At 34.7% G+C, this 13,022-nt stretch overlaps 1 protein-coding gene across 13 annotated transcripts in view; it reads left to right on the forward strand.

Moving 5' to 3' along the window:
- The window catches only part of IQSEC1 (IQ motif and Sec7 domain ArfGEF 1), a 364,618-nt gene that overhangs the window by 316,492 nt on the left and 35,104 nt on the right, over window positions 1-13,022 (forward strand). For all 13 annotated transcript variants that reach the window (XM_087954827.1, XM_087954829.1, XM_087954828.1 and 10 more), the window contains 2 exons: window positions 2,972-3,254; window positions 5,223-6,487. In XM_087954827.1, the coding sequence (XP_087810953.1) occupies window positions 2,972-3,254; window positions 5,223-6,487 (1,548 nt within the window). The remainder of the gene's footprint in view (window positions 1-2,971; window positions 3,255-5,222; window positions 6,488-13,022) is intronic.

A 13,022-nucleotide genomic window follows, 5' to 3' on the forward strand; every position in this document is an offset into this window, starting at 1 on the left:
AAAGTGTATATTCGTTATTTCCTAAGTTTCTAAATATTCTATTATTATATTGTATTATCTAACCATTGATAAAAAAGATCCCAAACTTCATAAAATTGTTTATCTTCTTGTTCTCTAATTTCAAATGTCAATCTACTCATTTCAGCACATTCCAATATTTTCTTAATAATTTCTTCTTCTAATGGTATTTTCTCATTCTTCCAATTTTTAGCAAATACAATCCTAGCCGCTGTTAATACATTTACAATTAAATACTTCAAATTTTTATTATATGTATCAGGTAAGATTCCCAATAAAAAAATCTCTGGTTTCAAATCTATATGTTTCTTTGTCATTTTTTCCAACCATATGCGAATTCTAGTCCAATATTTTCTAGCGTCCTCACAAGTCCACCACATATGGTAATATGAGCCAGGTATCTGATGCAATTTCCAGCACTTTTCAGATTTATTCTTGAACATTCTTGCTATTCTTGTCGGGGGAAAATGCCACCTGTAAAACATCTTATACAAATTTTCTTTATATGCTGTTGACATTGTCATTTTATAATTTTGAGACCACAATTTTTGCCATTTCTCTAAATTAATCCCATATCCAAAATTCTTCCCCCAAGCAATCATCGTTTCTTTAACTTGTTCTTCCTCTAATTTAATAAAGAGATTTTTATTTTTGATTGATTATGCACCATCAAGTTATTGTCATGGAGTTAATAATCACATCAATATATTTTTTCCTAATGATTTCTCTCTAACCTGGTCTTTTGGGTTTTCCAAAAGTACACCCATTGCAACTATAACTGAGTTAATCCACCATGCTGTTGACCATCCTCTTCTCTTTCCTGCCCATTTTTTCTCCAGGACTAGAGCCTTCTCCAGAGAATTGGGCCTTTTCATAATGTGTGCAAAGAAAGAGATTACAATATTCTATTGATTATGATGTCTTTCAAGGCTGTTTGTTTACCAAATTGCTATGTCTTGTATAAGAATCAAGGGTCTACAATTAACCCACTTCATATACTACTGTGTAGAGTTGTAATTGCAGGAATGTTCCTATCTTGGATGGCAAACCTCAGATAAAGAATGTTTACAAGCAAATACAACTCAGGCAAACAAAGTCACTAATCTAAAGGAGGATTAGAGAGAGGAAGTAAATACATGTTAGACTTTAACTAGAGATAATTAATTGTGTTAATTACTATTATGCTAAACAGTAACGAAAGTTAAGCAGTAACCAAAGTTAACCAATGTTGGAGGATTACTAAAAATGTGTATAAATGCAAGACTAGAATCCAATAAAGTTCATCATGATTCAGTTGATCACGATCAAACACCTCGACTGCCTCGTCATTACTGGTCTTTGGTCCGTGACTAATGGGATTCAGATCTGGCAAGAGAGGCATATTCCTGGTCCCATGTACTAAGGAATGTCATCATGTGGACCCAGGTAGAAAGCTTTTCCTGCTCTGGCACCTGTCCTTTCTATTCCCCTTGAACCTAGATAGGGCCCTGGCCTTTAAGAAGAGCCTAATGACATGACTACATCATCAGCATTTGTGGGGGGATTGTCCAAGGATAGTCATGAGCATTTTCAGTGGTTATACTGAATGGGATGTATTGTTTGCTGACTGTGATTACATTTTTAGTTTTTAATTGTAATCTAATGTAGTTGCATGCTTGTTTTTATTTATATTTTTATTCTTGCTTTTAGTCACTGTGAACTGCCAAGAATCACATATGTGTGAGGGTTGGCTATACAAATTAAGTAACTAAATAAATTCTGACGATTAATTACCATTCTTACACTGTTTAACATTTACATAAAACCAATAAATAAAACCTTCTTCAAAAATTTTAGGAATTTTTTTCTATGTTAGGTGCATGATCATTATTATTTATCTTGGCATTCATCTAACAGTAACTTTCGTATTCTTGCTGGCTACTATTTTGGTTTATTCATCTCCACGGAGATTTGGCAGGAACTTGTTTTTCTTGTGGGTTTGGCATGTTTCTAAATCCTGTTGAAGCATTTTAGAGCCATTGAACAATTTATATTTTGGCAAGAAAGAAGCAACTTGAATATTTATTTTTATTTTATAAAGTTGTAACAGTAAGATTGAAAATAAGAGTGGGATGGAGAAGGTAATTAAATGAGATAATTAATTTGAAACCTGCTCAATGTTCATGTTTCTCTAATATGTTATTTATTACATTATTGTAATGAGTTGGAGTACTTTGCTTCTCCTGTAACATTTACTGAAACCTGAACATTGAGTATTAAAACCATGCTTGAACTTTCATGAGAAATACCAAATCTCATACTTTGTTGGGATCTACAAATAATTTATTGCATAATAGATGTTCTTGTGTCAGATCTGCAAAAATCGATGGACATTTTATTGTGTTTTATGGGGAAAGCTGAATTTCTTTTAGGATTGCAATGGGCACTACTTTGCTCTCTTGTATAACTGGATACTGGTTCCCATTGTTTCACCAAGCTGATTCCAGAAATGATTGATTAATTTACTGTTTTTATTGCTAATAATGCGATATACATCACATAGATGTTTTTATTCAGAAATTCCTATTAAAAATTATATGAGGCAATGTTTAGAGTTGCCAAGAAAATGATAGTAATGTTGAAATTTGTAAATCTCCATTTTATCTATGTTGCATTGTATTACATTAGAAACAAACAAAATATTTGGAAAAAAAAGTGCCAGAAATTTGTAAACATGATCATTTGTAGCTTCATAAAATGTGTATCTGAAAGTGAATATTTTGGACATAATTAATAGTTCATAATTAATTAATAATTTAATTGTGAGCTGCCCAGAGTTGTTTGCTAAGATGGGCATCTATAGAAATCAACCAACCTAACAAGCCAGCATTTATTATATATATATGGAGCTGCAGCAGTAAAAAGCTATACTATACATATTAACCATGTTGCATTTTACTCTTCTTTTTTTCAGTGTTGAGGGTGAAGCTCCTGGAAGTGAAACTGGCACATCCCTGGATAGTTCATCTGCTTATCATCAAGGAACTATAACTCACAGTTCAGCTCTAAGTCCAGATCATTATGACCATTCTCCATATGGTCTATATTCTGTCTCCCCTGGACAGCAAAGGCCTCGGAGGCCGAAGCTTCAGCACTCAACGTCAATATTAAGAAAACAAGCAGAAGAAGACGCTATTAAAAGGTCACGGTCCCTCTCAGAAAGCTATGAACTCTCATCTGACTTGCAGGATAAACAGGTATATGAGCTGTGCTGCTATATTAATCAAATTTTAAAAAAAGAAAGAAATGTACTAGTTATCAACTTTCTTGAGATACTTTTTTCATGAGCCTCTAGAATTTAGCATTTTTGTGTACAGGTAGTCCTTGATTTGCAACCACAATTATGACCCAAATTTCTATTGCTAAGCAAGGTGATTGTTAAGTGTGTCATGCTTTTGGCCCCAGTTGCTAAGCAAATCACTTTGGTTGTTAAATGAATCACACGTTTGTTAAGCAAGTTGGCTTTGTCCATTTATTTTGCTTATTGGAAGCCAGCTGAGGTTAAAAATGGCAATCATGTGACACCCCCCCCCCCAGATGTTGTAACCATCATAAAGTCATGCTGGTTTCCATCATTCAAATTCTAATAGCGTGACTGTAGGGAAGCTGTGATAGTCGTAAGTTCAAAAAACAGTCATAAGTCACTTTTTTCAGTGATGATTTAATGTCAAACAACATCGAGGTATTGTAATAATTTTGTCTTGAAAGTTCCCAGTTTACAGCTAGCACAGGTAGCACTAAGACAGGGCTGTCAAACTCAGAGTGTCACAGCAGTGTCATGTGATGTATCGCGACTTTTCCCCTTCACTAAACAGGGCGTCTTCTACTGTAGGAATTCCCTTCCTGTTCTCTCTTTTCTGAACTTCTTTTCATAACATAACAAACGACTATGGAGCATAAGGAAGACCTGAGGGAGTCCAGCTACTTCACCTGTCCTGTTGTTTCCCCAGCTCCTTGGCAAACATGGTTACAGAGTAGCTTCCAGGAGTTTTAACAAGGAGTTAACTGCTGAAAAAAAGAAGAGAAAAGCCAGGATCTCCTCTTACTTGCTTGCCACTGCTTTTAAAGTCTTTGTGGCTCTTCCCAGGTGGAAAACAGAGGAAAAGCAATAATCGCTGTTACTTAGAGTTTTATATGCTGCAGCTGTAATGCTTTGGGAAAGGCTTTGGGAAAGGAGGGCAGAGGGAAAAACAAAAGTAGTGTAGTATCCCTCAGCAACTTGGCCAGGAAGGGAATTCCTACAGTAGAAGGGTAAGCCATCATCCGTAGTCAAGCAGCAGGAACAAGTATGGGCTCTGCCACAGCACTCTGTCATTTTGTCTCTTCAACTTCCAAAAATTTTCTAACCATTGGTCCAGAAATTAGTCACACAATTAGCACTGGTATATAGCCTACTGTTGCTCAGTAGGAAGTGCAGGTTACCCCAAAAATCTCTTTATGTTTCAAGGTGACTATTTTACATCTGCAACAGCCTTATGAAGGAGATGCACCATAGGCTGAAATCGTAATTGATTGGAAACCTCAAAACTTTATGCTTTCCAAACTTTCCAAGTAATTATAACTGGAGTATGCCAAATGGCAATTGGTTTTCTTTCTTTTTTTATGTGACAGAATGTATTTGATCATTTTTAGCCTGCTTCCCATTAAAAATAATCAGAAAATAACTTACAGTTGCAGGAATTATAACCCCCATAAAGGATAACATGTACCAAATTGAAAACAAAACATTTTTTTCATCAGACAACTGCCAATATCTGTTTCTTGGCACAATTGGAAATGATTTTCAGGCATAGTTGCTTCTTCTTAAGGGGATTACGTTCAGGTTTCAGATGATAGGATTCAGTTCAGAGAATTTATGTTGTCATTCACGAAATAATGGTGTTCTGGTTACTTAAAAAGCAATGCTATATAGGTGGCCAAAGTGAGATGGTTAAAAAAAGGAACTCTATTTTATAGTGAAACTTTTTATTTAATACATTTGTGGTTAATGGCATAGAATGATTCCCTTCCTTTTTGACCCATGAGACTTTTGTATTATATATAAAAAGGCTTCACTGTTGCAGTTCTCAAGCTAATGAACTCCTCCTCCTGCAGCCCTTATGATGATTTGAGTTTGAAACCCATGCTTTAGAGATTACATGTTATAAAATACATTCTCTTTTTAGGTTGAAATGCTAGAACGAAAATATGGAGGCCGTCTCATAACTAGACATGCTGCTCGTACTATACAGACTGCTTTCCGCCAGTATCAGATGAACAAAAACTTTGAGCGGCTTAGAAGTTCTATGTCTGAAAATCGTATGTCAAGACGCATTGTACTATCCAATATGAGAATGCAGTTTTCATTTGAAGGACCTGAGAAAGTTCACAGTTCCTACTTTGAGGGGAAGCAAGTTTCTGTTACAAATGATGGATCAAAAATAGGAGCCCTTGTCCAGTCTGGATGTAATGATCTTGCTGAATCGGCTACAATGAAATCTCCAGCGGCTTCCACGGACTTTGCTGATGCCATAACAGAATTGGAGGATGCTTTTTCAAGACAAGTAAAATCTCTTGCAGAATCCATTGATGATGCATTAAACTGTCGTAGTTTGCACTCTGATGAGGTACAGGTACCTGACCAAATCAGAAGTCGTGAAATAGAAAGAGATAGCTGTGGTCCAACTAAATCAACAAGCCATAATGTTGATCATAGGAAACTTGATGAAATGACTGCATCCTACAGTGATGTTACATTATATATCGATGAGGAAGAATTATCCCCACCACTTCCTCTTTCTCATCCTATAGAAAGACCATCGAGCACAGAATCTGACTTGAGACTTAGATCAATAAACCCTTCTCAAGAATACTGGTCTATGACACATAAAGACCATAAAATAGACACCGACACAAGTTGTAGGAGTACCCCTTCATTGGAATCCCAAGAACAGAGAATGAGGATGGATCATCTTCCTTTGCTAACCATAGAACCACCAAGTGACAGTTCAGTCGATTTAAGTGACCGTTCTGAAAGAGGATCACTGACGAGGCAAAATGCCTATGATCGGGGAATTAGTAGTCAGCAAGGTAGTCCAAAACACATATCACATGGTCTCCCCAGCAAAGTAATATCCCGAGAAGATCCAGAAACTAGGCATAGACCTAGGCCTATTGACAGCCACTTGGCTATTAATGGTACAGCTAACAGGCAAAGCAAATCTGAATCTGATTATTCTGATGGAGATAATGATAGCATCAACAGCACTTCCAATTCTAATGACACAATAAACTGCAGTTCAGAATCATCTTCTCGAGACAGCTTAAGGGAACAAACTTTGAGCAAGCAAACATACCACAAAGAAACTCGGAATAGTTGGGATTCTCCTGCCTTCAGTAATGATATCATCAGGAAACGTCACTATAGAATTGGACTGAATCTTTTTAATAAGTGAGTACAGTGATTTTTCCTTTTTTATGAAATGATATTTACTTGATGCCTTGGGGGTCTTATATATAGCAAAAAGTAATTTATCCTTACAGTTATGACTAAACTGCCTTGGTAACCTTGCATCATTTCTCATAATTTCATAGTGTGCATTTTTAACAGATAGTCTTTTTAAACTTTTAAATCGCCTTGTGTTTTCCTTTGTATCAATTTCAGAAGAAATTAAATATTGAAGGCATATTTGAAAAGCTCATGTAAACAGTGCAAAAATAGAAAATCAATTACAGAAGAGGCCACATTCTCGATGTTCATCTTTTTTTATTCTCATCCAGCTGTGATGTTCCATGTGCCAGCTGAAGAACAGACAAAAATAATTAACAGTTATTACAGTTATTTCTGCTGGCCAAAGACGAGGATTAAGACTAGGGATACTTTCAAAATAAAATATGCTTTTATAAATAGTTCCAATATTTGTATGTTGTTGTTTTCATAGCTAAGACTGTCATTCTATGGAGCTAGAACTTCTGATTACTATTGTCTAAATAATACTACATGTATAATAAAACTTTATCTCTTCATTTTAATCAATGTTTTTCAAAGCAGTTTTAATTTAAAATAGTTCTATATTCTTATTGGAAGGCAATTAAAATAATAGCAAAGACTTTTAATATCTATTTTTTAAAATATATATATAAATTGTGAAATATTTTTAATATTGCCAGTGCTCTAGAATATAGGTAGTCTTTGACTTACAACCACAATTGAACCTGGAATTTTGGTTGTGAGTCATTATGGTAATTAGGCAGGTCACCATGTGACTGAGCTCAATTTTATGACCACATTCTGGCTTTCCCAGGCACTGTTAATAAACAGCTGCACTGGTCCATTAAGCAGAGTGCCCGGTGCCTAGAGGTGGGGGACACCCTGGCACAAATCTGCTTCAGTCTTCTCTAGGAAGGTAGGCTTGATGGTTTTAACACACAAAAGTTAAGCCAAAACTTATCTGTAAAACCATTGAACTTATGAGCGCCCAGCCTGGCCCTGTGTGAAGAAGAAAGAGAAGGCAGCCAAACATTTTCTTGTGGAATTAAGGGGCATGCATAAGCGCACAATCGTGCCTACCGTCCCTGTCCTATTGTCCCCAATTATTTGTACCCATTTCTTGTATTTATACATACGTTTATTATCTTGTAAGCTATTGACAAATAAATAAAATAAATAAATTGAGGGTGCTTTGTGTAGTCTTAGGAGAGCTGTGTTCTTTGCAGAGCCTTTGGAAAGGGAGGACAGCTCTCTCTTTCTTTTTCACCTTGGAGCTGCCTGAAGGTCAGGTGGTGTGTGAAATGCAGGATAGTTAGGGCGGCTGTGCAGGCACTTCCCAGGCATTTGGCACTTCATGGGGAAGTGGTTGCCTGCAAATATAAAAATGAGGGTTGGTCATAAAGTTACTTTTTCATTATCGTCAAAACTGTGAAAGGTTGCTAAACAAGGTAGTTTCTAAACTAGGACTATCTCTAGAGATCCAACACTGTGTGAGCCAACAGTTCTAGATTAACAAGAAAGGCATCTGGTGTGGAGGAATTTGCCCAGTTTCATAGTATGCAAATCCATTGGCTATGATATTTGAAGTGTTCATTAACTTCAGTTAAAATTACTACATAGTTTATTTATAGAAAATCAAAATTTCAGAATATTAAATTTCATTCAAGACTCACAACTCGGTTAAATAAATATTGTTTTGAACAATTCTAATATACGAGTTTCCTTCTCTGTCTTAAACTCTGTAGATCTTCATGTAATTCATGTAATCATGTTGCTGATTTATTTTGTTTTGACATCAGTACAGAATCAATCAATATTTATTATGGTCATTAGCACACATATTTTGTAGTCTCACAAGAAAACGTTTGTACAGATAAATAAGGAGAACCTTATTTAGGAATTATCAACTGTTCTATCACTTGGTGGCTTGACAGTGTGAGATTATTAATGAGTATTAGATCCTAAAATAATGTTCCTTCAAAGGAGGGTTGACTTTCATAAACTGTTAGAATTGTTTTGCTCAATTGATAGACAGAAGAAAACATGCTTTTTTGTTAACAAGGGGATTTTGAAAAAAAACTAGACTAAGTAATTCTTTGCAATAACTTAGTTTGCTGCTTTGTGAGACATTTTAGCTCATTTTTTCCAATTCAGCTTTTTTGTATAATTGGTTTCCTCATTTTTCCAACTAAAGCTGAATAATATATATTCCAGGAATAGGGCAGACAAGTATGAATTCAAGACATACAGTTTGGTGAATCACAGTGGAAAGTTTGGACTTCACATATTTATTTATATACCTTACCTTATGAAATACTTTTTAAAAAATTGAGTAATCATTTGCCTTCTATAGCACGGAGGTCTGAAAACAAACAAAACCCCAACCACTGTTGACTTGCATATTTTTGATACTCATTTTAATTTGACACATGCAGCACAAAATTAAAGTGGGATAAGCAATTGAGCAGCCTGCACCTTCCTCTACAACAGGGCTGTCAAGCTCACGGCCAGTGGGCCGGATGTGTTACATGCTGGCCACACCCAGTTTAGAGAAGGGGGGAAACAGTTTAGCAAAGGGGGGGATAAGTCACGTATGCCACCGTGACAACACAAGTTTGACACCCCTACCCTATATGTTATATAAATATTCCCTCAAAAAAATGGTATAAAAAGGAACCATTTATATAGTTTGCTATAACAAAAAATCCAATGAGTTCCAAATCTCAGGGCTGCATTCCATACTAATTTTTAGTTGGTGTGCAGGAATGAATACCATCCTGAAGTGATTATGTACGTATGAAGAAAGCAAACAATTACAATACTGTATGAAACAATGTATTATTCTGTACAACTGCATATATGACTGCACATATGTTTAAACCATCCTTAATACTATTTTTGCTTATTAATTGATAAGCTGAAGCTTTAAACATAACTTTGACCTTGATTAACATGGTTACAAATTTGAGATGTTATAATCTGTTCATCTTGAGCTGAATATTTTTGTTCCTGTGTGTTCCAGTATTGCCTCTTTCTATAGTAAAGCTGTGCAGTGCTTCAAATCCAAAAAAAACCCAAAAAAGTTCTTTAGAGCATGTAGAGCATAAATATAATACCTGCGACTTAACCAGTGGTGGGATTCATTTTTTTTTTTTTACTACTGGTTCTGTGGGCGTGGCTTGGTGGGCGTGGCAGGGGAAGGATACTGTAAACTTTCCAGTCAGAGGTGGTATTTGCCGGTTGTCTGAACTACTCAAAATTTCCACTACCGGTTCTCCAGAACTGGTCAGAACCTGCTGAATACTACCTCTGGTCTTAACTTTTTAAAGTAGCTGTATCTTTTCCAAAATGGTGCTGCTATTCTTAGAGCAGACAGCCATATGAACTTGAGAAAAATATAGTTACTTTAAATGATCACCAACACATTCTACAAGTATACTTCTCCAGATTCTGAAGTACCTTTTTCTCATTATTTATGAAATACTGTACCGATCTTTTAGGAGTCTAGACAATAGATATTTTTAAGACTAAATTAATTAGAATTCACTATAAATTTAATTGTGCTTTGCGGTGGGTGGGTTTTACTTATTTATCCTTACAATTAATATAAGGCATTTTTATTGTTTTTCACTTATTTTTTCTTGAATAACGTATATTATTTTCTTAAGATGTTTACTTGAGAAAATGAAATTAATACTATCTCAATAGCCAAGCTAACAATTTCATTAAAATCTATGATACAGCCATCCAGACTATCCCATCCCTATTTCCTAGAAACTTTTCTTTAATCATCCCCTTCCTCCAATAGAATTTAGCAAATCTATTTTGTAGATTCAGTATGAATCTTTTTGTGTGTGTGAATATTTCAAAAATGTCTTGAAAACTTTAGCAGATTTCCAGTAAAGAAAATTACTGATAACTCTTTTCTGGTTTGATAGTTATATATCTCCTTTAAGCATTGAAGCATCAACCTGCTTCATTTGAAAGTCCAGTACATCTTCTGCATCCTTCTCATTACTTGTCACATTTATATACACATTCAGATTAATTTTAAACTCATCCAGAATATCTTGTTCTTCTTTTATTACATCCTAACCTAAACTGTCCATCTATCCATCATTTTCTGACAATTTCAAAGACCTTCTGTCATACATTTTTCATAGTTTTCCATCAAGCAACTCACTGCTAGAATATATTTGCTTCCATTTTTTATCCTCTAGTTCCCTCTAGTATCCAATTGTTAAAGTCTCATTATCTTGTTTTAACTCATGAAAGGGCAAACAATATGATATTCTCACACACACAAAAAATCTTCCAAAGATTTAAAATTGTAATTTCAGGTCCATCTGAACCCTTAATCCATTATTCAGATTTCTGAAATCCATATGCTAAGCATTCTTTTGCTGTTTAATACAGAAAGTAATATTTTTTCAAAAACTTTTAAACCTGTATTTAAAAATCATTTCTCTAAGGAGAAGGTAACCTAGCGAATGCAGTATAACTCGCTGTTTTGAAAGAGCTTAATCTTTCTAAATGATTTTTAAAAAGCACAAATCCAAAGTTTAGGTTGTCCCTAAGAAAGCCTGCATTGATGACTGAGCTAAGATGGTTCCACTCTCATCTTTTCAACTCCCAATCATTCAACCCATGAGATAACGTAAAACAGCAATTCCTGCAGTTTATCCTTGAGGAGCAACTGTAGAGGCCCTTATGGGTTCCCTGAAGATCTCTTATTCCAGGGAGATAGATATTGATGGCTTCAATTCTGCATCAGGCTGTCTTCTCCATCTTAACACTGTCTCATGACTAAAATGTGTAATTTGCCATATCTCTCAACTGAAAGTTCAAACCATCCCATTTTCAAAGAGCCTGAAAATATGGGTGTTCAGAAAAGCATTTGTGATATTTGAAATCAGGGCCTGATTTCAAACATCAGGGCCTTGCTGTTTATATTTTTTATTTTTATATATTAATTATGTGTTATTACTGGAAAGATACTCGTGGTCAACATATAAGCCAAATAGATAAATAAGATTGTCTTATTTATATCTGCATTACATATTACTCCACAACAGCAGTATTAGTAGCAATACTTCCTTTTACATTTAAATAATCAAAAATCATAAAAAGGAATAAGGGTTTTTTAGGCCATGGATGGATCCAAGCTATAGATTAATGGAAGGACAGGCTCTTTTTTAAGATAAGGGTGCCAAAGTCAGAGTTTCTTTTACAGCCATATAAAAAAAGAATATAAATGTTTCCAATTATTGAAAAAGTCAATTTTATTGAGAAACTGAAATTATTATATCATTCCTAGCCTATCAGGCCCATGCCTTTCTCATATGAAACATTTTAGGCAAATTATTTGCTTGAAGAGATATCTGGATTACAATTCAGCAAAATGTCACCATCTCAATGCTTTCATTAGTAACCAGGATTGTGAAATGCTAACCAGAAAAAAGGAGCTTGCACAGTTACGCAATTGTTATATTAACACATTTAATGTGTTATTGCATTTCTTATTCTTTGGAATTCAGATGGGGGTTCTGTAGAAAAAATAGAGACAGATGCTTTTCAGTTATTTAGAAAATAACTTTAAAAATACAGAACAAAAAGCAATATTGTCCCAATGAGATAAACAGAAAAGAAAAGCAAGAGAAATATAATCAATATATTGAATCTAAAACACTATATGTATAATCAGAGTAAATAATTGACAACCATAGTCATTAAACATGCATTTAACCAAGTGCAAAAAAACTATTTACTGTACAATGCTTTGTGCAATCAGTTGTGTCAGCTTATCTGACTTTGTATATTACAGTAACTCATGATTATAAATTTCTAAGACAGATTTTTACCAGTTCCGTGTACCTGGGATGTCAATCTTCCTATTTGATTATAGTGAATTTCTATTCCAAAATTTTTAGCAATGGCGTTTTGATAAAGCAATTCAGCAAGACTTCAGATAGCCATTTATAGTACCGGTTATAATGGCTGTTTTAATTCTAGTACTAGAACTAGTGTGTCTTCCAGTATCATTGCTGGGATAGAGAAGTTGTAGTCATGCCAGGCTTGTGGTTGTCTCTATTATAGTAATAACGTACACCAGTATGGTACTGCCATTCCCAGCTTATGTATTATTAGGCATTGAAAAGTCTGATCAGGCTAGATCCTTGTACAACTTTTTACATGACTCAAATTTCCCTCCCAAATTATCTGAAACCTGGAAAAAATACTGCATGAGATTTAAACAATCTTGCCTAGAAATCACTTGGGTAGGAAAACTCTCACAATCTTATACAAGGGTGTCATAACCTATTACAAGACTTTTTGTTCAAATCTTCATGAGAATTTATTGTTTTTGTGAAATGTTATCAATTTAAAAAACTGTCTTTTTGTTTTTAGTTCTAATTTAATTCTACGGAGTTTTAAATACCATTCTGGGTGAAATATTATTATCTGCACAATGTTGATTATTAGTACCGTGACTTTG

This window comes from Notechis scutatus, chromosome 2, assembly GCF_049901735.1.
Source record: "Notechis scutatus isolate UNSWTSFEM ecotype Mainland chromosome 2, rNotScu1.2, whole genome shotgun sequence".
In the NCBI taxonomy this organism is placed as follows: domain Eukaryota; kingdom Metazoa; phylum Chordata; class Lepidosauria; order Squamata; family Elapidae; genus Notechis; species Notechis scutatus.